General features: G+C 40.1%; 2 protein-coding genes across 2 annotated transcripts; both read right to left on the bottom strand.

Moving 5' to 3' along the window:
• Window positions 1-2435: 2435 nt before the first annotated feature.
• Window positions 2436-7801, bottom strand: LOC143847587 (uncharacterized protein At5g41620-like). Its single transcript, XM_077356514.1, has 3 exons — window positions 7262-7801; window positions 4529-4654; window positions 2436-4273 (listed from the first exon to the last, which is right to left on the bottom strand). The coding sequence occupies exons 1-3, from the start codon at window positions 7577-7579 to the stop codon at window positions 2717-2719; spliced, it is 2001 nt and encodes a 666-aa protein (XP_077212629.1). The 5' UTR covers window positions 7580-7801; the 3' UTR covers window positions 2436-2716.
• A 4902-nt stretch (window positions 7802-12703) lies between these two features.
• On the bottom strand, window positions 12704-13444 carry LOC143892027 (uncharacterized). Its single transcript, XM_077396503.1, has one exon. It carries the CDS (start codon window positions 13442-13444, stop codon window positions 12704-12706), a length of 741 nt encoding a protein of 246 aa, XP_077252618.1.
• Window positions 13445-14255: the final 811 nt, after the last annotated feature.

Genomic DNA, 14255 nt, shown 5'->3' with positions numbered 1-14255 from the left:
CTTATTTATGTTCTAGTTAATCAGATAGTCCTACGACCCAGTGCATGAGGCTTCCGCCATTGCGGGGTGTGGGGAGGGCTAGATGTACGCAGCCTTACCCTGCTTTGCAGAGGGGCTGCTTTTGTATGGGGCTTTTGCCACCACTACAAGGATATCGCTTGGAGCCCAATTAAACGAGAACGAAGTGGTGGATATATGGTCTCCACCTATTAATTGTCTCAACCTTATTTTTTTGGAAGCTCTAAAAAAATCTGCCTTGTAGGTATAATTGGTGTGTTCAGAGTTTATTGTGGCGCGGTTATTAAAGCATCTTATGCTCTAAGCGTCTTATGACACAGAGGTATGCACTCTTCAGGCTTTGTATCTTCAAGGCAAAGTGCTCAATCTGGTATTATGGGTGGAAGTAGTCATTGCCATGTTCTCTTCTCTTCCAACTGCCTCCTTAGAAGGAACTTAAACATTGCCCAATTCCTCTTGCAGAGAAACTTTCAGTTCTCATTGGCTTCCCCAACCACTATGTGTCATGTTTCACCAAACCTCAATCCATCATCTACACATTCAGTCAGTTACAATGACAATTTCTTTTGGAAATACAAGGAAAAAAGTTCTTCCAACCTTTTTTTGTTGGTCCCATATTTGTCAACCAAAGGGGTATTGGAGGCCCCCAGGAATAAGAAAAGAAGAGAATTGTGTCTTTGCCATGAAACTTGAGTGGAAATTGCTGACGAGCAGTGCCTCTCAATAGACCCAAACAGTTGTAGTGAAATACCGCTACACCCGGTTCTTCTGTGTAATTCCAAGCCCTCAACTATCCCAATTCTCCGCTATGCGTATCTACCGAGAAGGCAAGGGCTAGATGACCGTGGATTTTGTGGAGCTTAGCACAACACGGTTTAATAGCGCCAATAATGGGGACATTCAAAATCATGTTCATCATGAATCCTGATTAGGGATTTATCAAGGTTTTGGGGAGGTATAAACTATTGCTTACTTGGCCCCCGCCCCTGCTGATGTAGAATTGAGCAGTGTAGTATCTTTATGGACCCCGGAGAATCTACTCTAAAGTTTACATCCGTCTAACAACTTCTGAATCTACTACTGAATCTATGGATTGACAGGGTTCTCAATCTTAAACCCTGACAAACCATGGTTCATAGAGACTAATGTGCCATTCATGAGATCAAAAGACTATGATTGGAGGGGATGCTTATCTTATGCACATCCAACATGACTCCAACAACATTTAGATGGACCCGAAAGCCCTGTTGTGACAATCCCCTGCTAAAGTTATACAACATGTTGTTATACCTCTCGCTTTGGCATTCAATCACGATAGTCAGCTGAGGTGACTCCAACGATGAAGGTGTTTCAAGTAGGGGTGCAACTTGGGTTGGGTTTAGCTTTTTGCAAAAAAGAAAAAAAAGAGAATGAACCCAACCCGATTTTATGATAAAAGCTCAACCCGAGTCGCAATCACTTGTAGATCTGGCATTCTTTGCCCTTACTATAGTTTCTATTCCCTTCTTGGGAAATGTTATCAGCACACTACCATATTTTGATGATCGCGCTGGTCACTTTATTAAAAAAGTACGGTATGGCCCACACCATAGGATGATCCAAACCGTCCATCAGATGGGCCACAACCTAAATAGCTTGTGCCCTAAAAATCATTTCCATAGGTTGATCCTAACCACCTGATCTATAGAGGGAGTGAATATTAGAAGATTGATTCTAACCCTCCATAGATCGGAGGGTTAGGATCAACCTATGGAAATGATTTTTGGGGCACAAGCTATTTAGGCTATGGCCCTTCTAATGGACGGTTTGGATCATCCTATGTGGCAGGCCATACCGTACTTTTTAATAAAGTGAGGAGTGTGATCATCAAACAAAATATGACAGTGCTGATAACATTTCCCTTCTTTAATTGGTTTTTCCTTTTGTGTGGGCGACCTGTCACAATGAGTTCTGGCTACTGATAATCGCACTACCATGCTTTGGTACTGAGACGAACTCATCTTGTCATTTCTTTTCTAATTGGCTGCTAAGAGCTTTTTGGGTATTGTAATAGATTTTGACTGCTGGTTAAATTAAAGACAAGGTTTTTTTGTCGCATTATCATAACATGGTAGTGGGAATGTTAGTAACTCAAATTTGCCACTAAAGTTTGGGCTTCAAGGCCTTTGTTTTTTTTCCTTTGGGCTCTAAACATACTGTTATTCCTCTTCATCCACAGCCCCCAAAGCACCACTTGGAAAAAAAATTCCTTTAGTAGCCAATCTACATATATTGAAGAGCACATCAACAGTGTTCATGCAGATTCAGTAAATAAGAGTTGGAAAGAAAAAATTTAGCTTTAGTTTTAATCAGAATGGAATGTCTCCAGTTGAAGAGATCTAATAGAAATCACCTTGTAGAAAAGACAGAGCAACTGATAAGAAGCAAAATGAATTTCTGATGCATTTGCCATATGCAATAAAAATTTGGAGAAAAAAAGTGAAGGGTCTGAGAGGTCACCATTTTACGATTTCACAATTTCTCATATACAGAAGTAAACTCCAAAATTACAAATAAAAAAACACCACAAGTAGAAAAGCACCACACCTTCCACTTTAAGTACCTTGGGCCACAGTTGAGAAATGCATGAATTCTAACCTGAACTTAGTATTTGCTTGATGGAATGATAACCATGTATAACATCTCTCCCATCAATCTACTAAGATTTTGAACTTTTCAACCGCGCATGCTGCCCTTCCAACCTTGCTTCAAGTAATTTTGCCTTCAATGTATTCTCCTTCAAGCTTCGCGGCCACTTCGAAGAACTTTCAGATATCTCAAGATCAGGAGACGCATGTCTGTAACTCCACTGCTGTACCGGACTCGATACACCGACAGCATCACCCAACGCATTGTCCCTACCACCAGAATGACCCCTCCACGGCAAGTGACCATATGAATCTTCCCTGTTATCAGTCTCTGGGCGAATCTTACTGCCTTCAGAAAATGATGACTGGGTTCTGATTAAGTTCTCAATTGCATGATTCAATCCATTGGTGATATCCCGTTTACCTTTCTTATCATGGCTGCCCTCTCGTGCCTCAGAGCTTCCAAACTTCTGAGAGATGCTTATTTCAATCTGATTTGCTTTCTCTTCTCCTCCATCAACTAAACCATCCATAGAGCTCCCTTGAACCCTTTCTGTAGGTCTCGTCTTGTTTCCATTAGCCATATCTGTTTGTTCTTCAAACTGAACTTGCAAGCTAGATGAAGTACGACTCTTTACCCTTTCGCGGGACCCCAGCTTTTTCTTCGCAGAATTAGATTTCTTCATCTCTTCCAAATCCTCTACGCCTTTTTCTCCGTTGTCATTAACATTTTTGTTTAGTTCAATGCAGTGTAAGTCACTGGCCATAGAGTCTTCATCCCCCACATCTTGGGGTGCACTTACAGCCTCATTAAGGTGGACGGACTCAAGGGATTGTCGACGCAAATAACTATCCCTTTTGGCATCATTTGGGAACAAGATATCATTCTTAGAGATATTCAACCGTTTGGCTCGAAGAAATGTCTCAATTTCACATCGCAACCTATCCACCATTGTGTCCTTTTCAGGCAAATCACATTGACCTTCTGCAAGTTTCATCTGCACTCGTTCATCCAACCATGCTTCAGATATATGGAGTATTAACCGATCATCTCTGTTATCACGATCTTTCGCGGACTTGTGGTTCAGTGCCCGTACCTCTTGTTCGTAATCCCCCACTCCCCTCGCAAACTCATCACATAGGTCTTCCAACAAAACCCGTGCTTTTCTCTCTCTTTCCAGTTCTTTCAGAGCCTTTGAAAATGCGGACTTGACGTCGGACAATTCTCTAGCTAACTTTCGATGCAAGCTCTCTGATCGTCTCCTCAATTTCCTCTCATCTTCGAGCTCATCCCTTACAGATTGAACTGCGGCTTTAATCTTATCTTGCTCTTTGCTTTTCCTTATTAGTTTGTCCTCCACAACTTGTTTCATTAGGTCATCTATCTCATGACGGTCTGCCTCTCGCTCTTGTGTCAGCTCCTGAATCCGAGCCCGGGCATGTTGTAGCTCCATCTTTAGAGATTTCACTAATGACATATTGGACGCATGCTGTTCTTCAAGGCTCCATATTCGGTTTAATACTTTTAGTAACTCCGTAGATGTTTTAAGACTATAACCTGACTCTCCAAACCTTCCCTTAAAGTCCAAAGAACCGGTAGGAGTGGGAGGCTGATTATAGGCTGCTATCTGTAAATAGCAGAAAACGACACAATACTATTTGATCAATTTACTAAATGGAGTGAGTCTAATCACATCTTCAACATTTTACTATTACTATAAAACCAAATCATATCATCTTTTATGAAAGATGTTCAAAGAGACACTGACAGTTAAGTAGAATTACAACCAAGGATCACGGTGCCTCATTTAGAATTTGCAAGACAGAGCAGCTAATTCAACTAAAATGAAAGAGATAGAAAGATGTGTTTATATTAATATTACCTCCATTGAGCTAGTATAACTAGATGGAGATACAGGTTGTAGAGCTCGACTATTACGTTCTATCAACTTATGGTGTTGCATCAATGACGCTGCCAGATGCCGCCTCAAACTACTGACACTTGCTGGCTGGGATAAAAAGACAAAAAGATAAGAGGCAGAAGAGAACCCAACACAGATAGATTCAGACTTTCCAGTCCCAGTGCATCAGTATCATCAAAGTGCAAATCAAAGATGCCTAAACTTAAAAATGGGCTACTCCTATACTGCAGGATACAAGAACTAAAAAAACAGAACCTGCATCAGATCTACGAGCACATAAAGATGTAGAAAAAATTAGCCATGATTGCGAACAGTACGCAAAGAATAGTCTTAAGCTCAAACTAGAAATAGCAACAAGGACCCCAGATCTTCATGAGAAATGGCTGTAGGAACATGTTTAGAAAAAGGTTAAGTCAGTTTCTAGTTAGAATAATCGCTTAAAGTCCATCGCTTCAAAAGAAAAATAATCGCTTAAAGTCCAAAGATGGAATTGAATGGTGAGCACCCATTCCAACAAAAATTAGCCAGAGATCCATTTATATAGAAAATCGAACTTCTTGATTTGCCACAACAACGTTACATTGTGAAAGCCAAGTTTCAGATGTCAGCAATTTAGTAGGACACGACACTCCACATAATATGCAGCTTCTTTCATTTCGCATTAACACGATTTCAACTCAAACAAGCTAGAACTAAATAAAAAATTCAATAGTTTTATTAAAAATCCTTTTAGTTTTGGACAAAAAATTAAGCCCCCACCGAAAAAGAGTGTTTCTCATATGGTAGATGGTGAAAATTCAAACTAATATAGGGTCATTTTCCTTAGATGGTATCTGAATTTCCTAAGATGAAGTTCTTACATTTCTACTAAAGTATAGAATAAAGGATAGACTGGCCACAATTAACCATTTTGCATAGTTCCACTAAAGAAAAAAGAACCTTTACTCTTCCTAGATCGATGCCATTAAACCTTTCTTGCCAAGAGAGGCCAAAGAAGCAGAGGCAACATGACTCAATGAAGTACCACTGGAAGAAACGAAGACACAAATCATCTTACAAACCATCAATTGATATTAGAAAGGTAAAATTAGGAAGAAAAAAAATAAAAACAAAAATTAGCAGAAGAATATTCAAAATAAAAAAATGCAGGAACTCAAATCTTCTAGAAAAATGATGATGAAAACTACTAAAACTGTTCAGTTAAATAGACCAAAAAATAAGAAGATAAATAAATTGTAAATAAAAGAACATGCCACGGCAAGATAACTATGAAAACTAGGCCCAACTATTTTTAGATAAATCCATGAAGACGGGATAAAAACACAAAGCGAGAATTTTGTGGAATTTAAACCAAGACAACTTGTAGAACGTAAATGAGATCAACAAATAAACAAACCAAACGGCCATCAACAAACCAAGACTCAAAACCAGAAGAATTCATTAACAAAAGGACCCCAAAAGCAATTTCCTCCGAAAAAAGGTGACCAAACACCTAAGCAAAAAATACGCAGCTTGATAAACCCATAAATGAAAACAGGATTAAAACCAGCTGAATTCATTAACAAAGGAACCCGAAAAGCAACTTCCTCCAAAGAAAGTGATCAAAAGTCTAAGCCAAAAAATGCCAAGCCAGATAAACCCCCAAATCAAAACATGATCAAAACCAGATGAATTCATTAACACAGGGACCCGAAAAGCAACTTCCTCCAAAGAAAGCGATCAAATGCCCAGCCAGATAAACCCATAAATCAAAACAAGATCAATAAGATATCAAGGCTCAAGCACCATATAAATCCCATCAACAGAAGACCAAATGATAGAAATAGAAGCCAGTCACAGAAAATAAGTTCAGCTACATAAAGTTTCTTTTACCACTAGATGCACCCATAAATTAGAACAACAAAAAACTACGAAACCAACAAAAAATCAGAACCAACCAGTACAATCCCATATAAACCCATCTTCAGAAGAATCTCAAAGAACAAAAATAATTGCAATTTTCCTCTGGACAAGTGATGATCAAATCAGGACTAACAATTAAAAAGCCACAAAAATCCTCAGCAAAAAGGATCCCACTATAGCAACCAAAACAACAATTTCATTCTTAATTAAAGAAATGGAAAAAAAAAATCATGTGTGGGAAGTAAAAACCCTGATAAACCCATCTTCAGAAGAATCTAAAAGAACAAAAATAATAGCATTTTCCCTCTGGACAAGTGATGGTCAAATCAGGACTACCAATTAAAACCCACAAAAACCTTCAACAAAGGGATCCCACTATAGCAACAAAAAGAACAATTTCATTCTAAATAAAAGAAGGGGAAAAAATTAGGTGTATGAACTAAAAACCCTGATAAACCCTACCAAAAGAACAGCCTAAAAAGCCAAATCACAACAAAAAGAACAGCTTTCTCTTAAAGACAAAGAACCCATTAAACACAAAGTAAATCAATTCCACAAGTTATATTCAAATCAGGACTAACAATTAAAAACACACACAAACCCTCAACAGAAAGGATCCCACCATAGTAACAAAAACAACAATTTTTATTCATAATAAAATATAGGAACAAAATCAAGTCTAGTTACTAAAAACCCTGATAAACCCTACCAAATCACAATAAAAAACACTTTTTTCTCTTAAAAACAAAGAACCCATTAAACAAAAACTAAAAAAAAATCGATTAATTTTACCTGATCAGGGGGACAGTGAGAAGGATCATCCAAATGTGTTGGGAGTTCCAAACCCTTGTCTTTGTTTTGGCGAACTCTGACACCCCGGCTCATTTTAGCAATAGGGGGTTCTTGAATCTCCCAGAGGCTGGCTCCCAGCTTCCTTGCAGAGAGAGAAGGTAAATTTAAACCCTCATTATTATCCTGGGCACCCCCCAATTTCCATGTGGGCACTGGAGTACAAGGGCCCCCCTTTTTCCCTACCAAAATCCCGCGTTTCAACTTTATGCCTAAAAATTCTTGCTTTTCTGCCGCACCTCTACCTTTTTCTCCTTCCATTCTCTTCAATCCTTACAGCCTCGTTTTATTCCCATTCTCTCTCTCTCTCTCTCTCTGATCTTTTTTTTTTCCTCTCTGAATTTGTTTTTCTTGTTTCTCTGTTTGGCAAGTAGGGTTTTCACACTTTCTAGTAGTTCACTGTGACTTAAATTCTGTCATTTTCTTGCCGGATGAGAATTACAGACAAAATACAAAAATACTCTCTCTCTCTCTCCTCAAAACCAACAAAAAGTAAACGGGAAATATTAAAAGATGGGAAATTGATATGATTAGGCTTTGGTGCTTTGTTCTAAGCTGACAAAATTGTCCTTAATGTTGTAGAATTTACGGGTTTGCCGGGGAATGATATCAGCACAACCATATTTTCGTAATTGCACAAACTCGGAGTGTGTTTTCTTTTTTAATCGGCCTGTGACAGCTTTTTGGGAGCTGTAACGAAGTTTGACAGCTCTTTAAATAATAAAAGACAAGAAGGTTTAGTGTAATTATTAAAATATGGTTGTGCTAGTATCATTTCCTGCTTGCCCCGCTGAAACAGTAAATGAGCTTATGGGAGCGGGATGCAGGGTTCTTACTTAGGGGTGCAACTTGGGTCGGGCCCAACCAGATTTCGGCTTAGGTTGGGTTGGCCTTCCCTTGAGTTGGATTGGGTTAGGGTTAGAGCTGGGAAAACCAAATCCGATTTAATTCTGGGTTGGGTGAGGGTTGAGGCCTCAGGCAACTCGACTAGACTCAAACCTGACATTGTCCCCCTTATTTTATAGTGACTTTATTTAGACCCAATATCCTTTTCTTTTTCTTTTTTTTGGTATTTCTTTTGTATTTTTTCCTAAGCCAACCTCAGCTTGACCTGATCCTATTGGGGCAAAAATGCTACTTCGAGTGACACGTGACGCCAACTGGCAACTGGGGGTAAAAGGGTCACTTTGCATCTCTTCCATAAGCCCTAATTGTTGAAACCAAGACTCAAACGACAACCCTACTAGCAGCAAAGATAAACTTGGAAACCGACTTCTTAGGAAAGTTGGCCAATTGGAAAGACTTTAGAACAGCAAGTTCCCCAAACTGCAAGGTCTGCAAGGTATGTAACTCTTGGAACCACGTGTAAGCTCCTCTTGCCTTTGCTCGGATTCTTTGTTGTTGAGCTGTGTGTTCTGACTTGAGCGTCAGAGGATTTTTTCAGAGACAACTCCGGGTCTCCCTACCAATTTTGTATTTGAGCACAAGTTGTATACAATCATCGATCTATGTATCAACCGCACCTCCAAGCTCCAGTTTGGATTTCGGCATCAACATGCTTGATTTATAGAATCGAGTTAGATGGGTTGGGTTAGGGTTGAGAGATCTAAAGGCAGGTTGTGTTAGGGTTGACATTCCTCAGCCCGATGGTTTGGTTAGGTCAGGTTAGGGTTGAGGTAATGCTACCTCAGGTTAGATTAGTGTTGGCCTTGACCCGACCTGACCTGACTTGAACAAGTTTCACCCATAATCTGACGCATTTCTTTTGTTCAACATGAAGATAGAAATCCTTAGATAAGCTATTCTTAGGATTGGCCATCATACTTGAAGTAGCTTTCCTTAAAATTATCGCGGCCATTGTTTATCTTACTTGGATAAGTTTATCTTAAAATACCTACTGCCTTAAGTACTATATTTTTAATAATATATTATTTAAGGATAAAATAAACCCAATCTTTAACCTTTCGTTACAAGCGAGCAGAAATATCACACCTGAATCGTCCTATCTATCCTCATAAGAAATTATGTTTCGACCAAGAATATGCATGCTAATGTGCCTAGGATGATCCACGACAACACTTATATGCTTTTTCCCCCAAATCTCGAGCAAAAATTTACGGTGATTTGCGATAAATTTTTGGTGCAAAGCACAGTTGCTCCATCAAATTCTTTTGGGCCTATTTCACGTGACCCAGAATTGGTTCTTTTTTTTGAAATAGGTAAGCTGGGGTTAGGCAGACCCCGACCAGATATATTAAGAAAGATCAATAAAGATACTACAAGAAAACAGAAAAGCAAGCCCCTCGCACATCAGAAGAAGGGCAAACAAACAATCAAAAGGGAGCCAAAGGCCATCCAACAAAACGGCAAAGACAAACAAAGGAGAACAACCTAACCGCTTCAGCAAAATGAAAACAACAGCCACAACACTGCCAAAATTCGAACAGCTACCACAAAAACAAACAGCACCAGAGCTAACAGCAGACCCAAAAACACCAGCACCAAGAGCAGACCCCAAATCATGATCAGCCTCCCGGAATGAGCCCACGAAATGGGGACCTTATTCCAGTAGTGGGGATCAGGGAGATGGATGGCAGCACACAGGAAGAAGGAGGCTTAAGGAGGGAAGCATCTGACTTTCCTTTTTTATTCTTCTTGTTCTGAACTAAATTCCAAGGACCTTCAGACGATGGGGACGATAAAGAGAGAGAAAGGTCCGGAGGCTTGGTCTGCTTTGTAGATGTCTCGGGGATATCAGAGCCAATGACTGAGAATTTATTTCTAGATAAGGCACTATAGGTAGAAGGGGTTTCAGGATGATCCAAGCTGATCCTATTATGAGCAATTGGAGAATCAGAACTTAACTGAACAGCTTTATCACTATCCTTAGTGATTGGCCTCCATTCCTTTCTGGATTGAACAGGAAACGAGATGGGCTGAGAGAGAAGGGGAGGAGGCATTTGGTTCTTAGGGCATCCTTCAGAAGAATGACTAAAGTCAAGACAGGTTTTGCAAGGTTTGGGCTTCCATTCATATTCTACAACCTGAGTTTCATCTCCAGTAGGGGTTTGGATGTGGTTCTTACTTGCAATTTAGTGTTAGGATGTCTGTTGACATTAGAAAATCACAAGCAATTTGGTCCTTGAATGGCTCGTTCTTGCAGACCGATCTAGATGGCCTAGATCCCCCTTAGTGATAGCCCACGAAACCAATACACCCTATAAACAGTCTACCGATACTTGTCCTGCGTAATAATAATTTACATTACCATCATGATAGTTGATGGAACTCTTTACTTTTGAGTCTTTTCTTTCCCTATTGATGATGGGCATGTGGTAAAAAGAAAAGTTACTATATTCCTTCCTGAAAGACATTGAGTGTGCCCCACATATCCCTCGTGTACATGAACAGATCCATTGATCGGAAAAAAACCACAACTCTGGCCAAATGTCGTTATTAACCCTTGATCAGATGATCATCGGCCATAAATCCACCAAGCCTCATTCAGGGATCCATCAAGAAAAGCTAAACCATTGATTTTGTAGTCCTTTATCTAATGCATGAGATTTAGGTTCAGGATGGGACCAAGATTGTGTGTGTCGCCTCATAATGTTCTACCAGATCAACTGTCTTGATTTCGTTTGCATGTTCCATGTGGGACCCGAAAGTTATTTGATCGTGAAAGTCACTTTTTACCTAGTCATTCTCTCAATAATGCTACCCACATAAGCACGGGTATAAGACGTTCAAATTCACAATTAAATCTACATATGAAGTGAAATGAAACATCTAAGCTTTGATTTGATTACTATTGTATTAATTCACTTTAACTTGGGAAATGATATCAGCACAACCATGTTTTAATAATCGCATAGGCCCACCTTGTCTTTTCTTATTTAATTGGCTTGTGAGAGCTTTTTGGGATCCTCTCTCTCTCTCTCTCTCTCAGACCCAAATAAAATTCAACATTTTAAAACCTATCAAGGAGATCATACAAGCCTTCGATCCTAATTCGGCATCGTCACGATAATGCAGGCCACAAGTGGATACTTGGATGATGGATTAGAATTTTAGAAAATCTTAATGCTTATAGTTTGTCTATTTACTGAAATTAGTTTTATTTTTGGTTGGGCCAGCATCTGTTTGGGGTTTCCATATGAAAACACAGATCCCACATCGAAAAAATGAATGGATGTGAAAGGGCTTATATGGACTTGGGTAGCCTCCTTAGTTATACCCATTCCAACTAGTGGTTTCAGAGTTGGTGCATGTTGAGAAGGGCTTATAAGGACTTTGGGCTTATAAAGATCCCACATCCGAAAAGTGAATGAATGTAGAAGGGCTTATAAGGACTTTGGTGCCCTCCCCTTGAAGGCTAGCTTTTAAGGGTGAGTTCCATCAGGGTCCTAATAGCAACAAAGACGATTCATAAAGTGAGGAAAGGATTTTGATTGAATCGCCTATTCTCAAAGTTTTAGATTTTTTCAAAGATCTTCGAGTTAGCATGTGAAGCTTCTAATGTGGGTATTGGGACCCGGATAGAACTCACCCATAAAAGTTGAGGAAAGGATTTTGATTGAATCGCCTATTCTCAAAGTTTTAGATTTTTTCAAAGATCTTCGAGTTAGCATGTGAAGCTTCTAATGTGGGTATTGGGACCCGGGTAGAACTCACCCATAAAAGTTATCCTTTATGGCGAGGGCGAGGGTGCCTAAGCCCTTTCACATTCCGCTGTGGAATTGTTGCTTTCCCAATTAAGAGTTGAACCCACTACTATTCACTCACCGCCCCTTCAAATCTCTCTCTCTCTCTCTCAGGCCTATTTGCCCTACATGGACAGGATCTTATCTATGTTTTGGCAGATATTTTTCCAAGATGGCTCACTTCATGACATGTAACAAGACATATCATTCAACTTTCTCCTAATTTTATATACAAGACAACACTTATCTCGTCTACTTCTTCAGTGTAAGACACATTTGGAAGGTCAAGGGTATGAAGCAAATTAGAGTCCTTGTAGATAAAAATGAACACATAGTTTTGCCATAACATGATCTCTTAGTAGGCAGCAACTTCAAAGAATTCAAAAGAGAACAAAAGTCACAAATGCAATCTCAAATGAATCTTTAACTTCACATTCACTAGCAACAGCTATAATCATCTTCAGGAAGAAGATACACGAGATAGGGTAAAAATACAAAAAAGCCCCCACAGCTCTCTCAAATTCACAAAAATGCCCCATCACTTTAGGCGAAGAAATTTTCATTGCCAACGACACAAAATAACGAAAAAAGGTCCCAAAGAATGAGAAATTACAGATGAATCCAACCCACGCACGCACATGTAGGAATTGACGTGGGAGAAGGGAGCAAAGATCTCGACCGCTCATAAGCTATTCTTTATATCATCGGACGGTGAAAAAGAATCCAGATTCTGATCCGACGGACTCAAATGAATCTTCCGCTGAAACCCTAACCCACACAAATTCAAAGTCCGACTCCCTCCCAAAACCTCCCTCATCCCATTCCAATTCTTCAATGCCGAAGACGCATCCGAATCTTCCTGCCTCCCGCCGGAATATTCCCCCGACGAATCCTCGCCGGAATTCTCCCCGTTCTTGCCAATCGGCTGGCGCCGGCGAGTCTTGATTTTCCCCCCCATGAGATCGCGATATCCGATCGCCTTGTTATCAGGGAAGGACACGTGGAGGGAGCCGGATATCATGGTGGCGCCGAGATTGAGAACGCCGTGAAACCTGCCGGAGGGGCGGCGAATCTGGACGGCGGAGAAAGAAGGTCCGCCGGAGGAAATATGGCCGTTGATGAGGAAACGGACGGTGCCAATGAGAGTGTCCTTTACGTAACCGACGGCGTAGATTTCAATACAGACGGCGGAATTCTCGCCGGAGAGAAAATGATGACCGACTCGGAAGATGAATTTATCGTTCCACGTGGGGAATTCGCCTCCGACATGGTCGATACGTGTGCGGAGCTTTTTAGTGGGGTCTACCCATGCGACGGCGTAGGTGTGCATCCGGCGTAGGTTAGTGGTGATCGGTTTGAGATTCTGGGCTGAGATCAAGTTGATCTCGAGGAGCTGAAAATCCATAGGCTTTCGATTCTCCATTGGGTTCTCGATCTCTTTCTCGAACTCTCTCTCTCTCGTCTTTGTTTCTTTCTTTGAATCGAACGGTTGGGATTGAACAACGATGGATTCAAGAAAACAGAGCATGCAAGAAGAAGAAGGAGGAGAAGGGGAGAAAGAGAGCGCGGTCTGAAAGAGGGAGAAGATGGGTTTTTATAAGCTTTCTTTCTTGTTCTTGAGTACTGACTAGTCTGTAAAATGGCAGAGTTTTATTGTTTTAACTTTTAACGTTAGAGGTTGGTAGCAAAACTGGAATCCCGTTAGGAAGAAAAAGACGAGAGCGTCTCTCGTGACACGTGCGCAACGAGACAAAGTAAGGTAATTTACTAAAACCTCCTTTTCAATGCCCTCATGACTTTGGTTATTTTTACCAAAATACCCTCCCAACAACTGTTTAACAACTACTTATGGAAGTATTTGAATGCTTTTTACCAAAATACCTACCAACGTTTTACCAAAATACCCAGACCCAATGGTCTGGGCTGGGCTGGCCCTAAGGTTTGGGCACGGCACGCCCCATGACTTTGGTTATTTACCAAAATACCCTCCCAACAATATAACAACTGGTTATGGAAGTATTTTGGTAAGTTGAATGTTTTTTACCAAAATACCTACGAACAGTAGTTTGGGGGCTATTTTATAACTTCGTATGCTTTATATTTCGTAAAATAAGAGTATTAATATTTCTCAATTTTAATTGTAAACTTTTTCTTGACTCTATTTAATTATTTAATTTTCTTGGAGCCAATTTAGTCTTATGAGTTATGATTTATCAAAAAATTTCATTAAAAAA

Source organism: Tasmannia lanceolata, unplaced genomic scaffold, assembly GCF_043159265.1.
Source record: "Tasmannia lanceolata isolate RefF3 unplaced genomic scaffold, GAP_Taslan_0.1 ptg000015l, whole genome shotgun sequence".
Taxonomy (NCBI): domain Eukaryota; kingdom Viridiplantae; phylum Streptophyta; class Magnoliopsida; order Canellales; family Winteraceae; genus Tasmannia; species Tasmannia lanceolata.
Note: the sequence above shows the minus strand (reverse complement) of the source record. Positions and strands in the feature narration are given on the sequence as shown.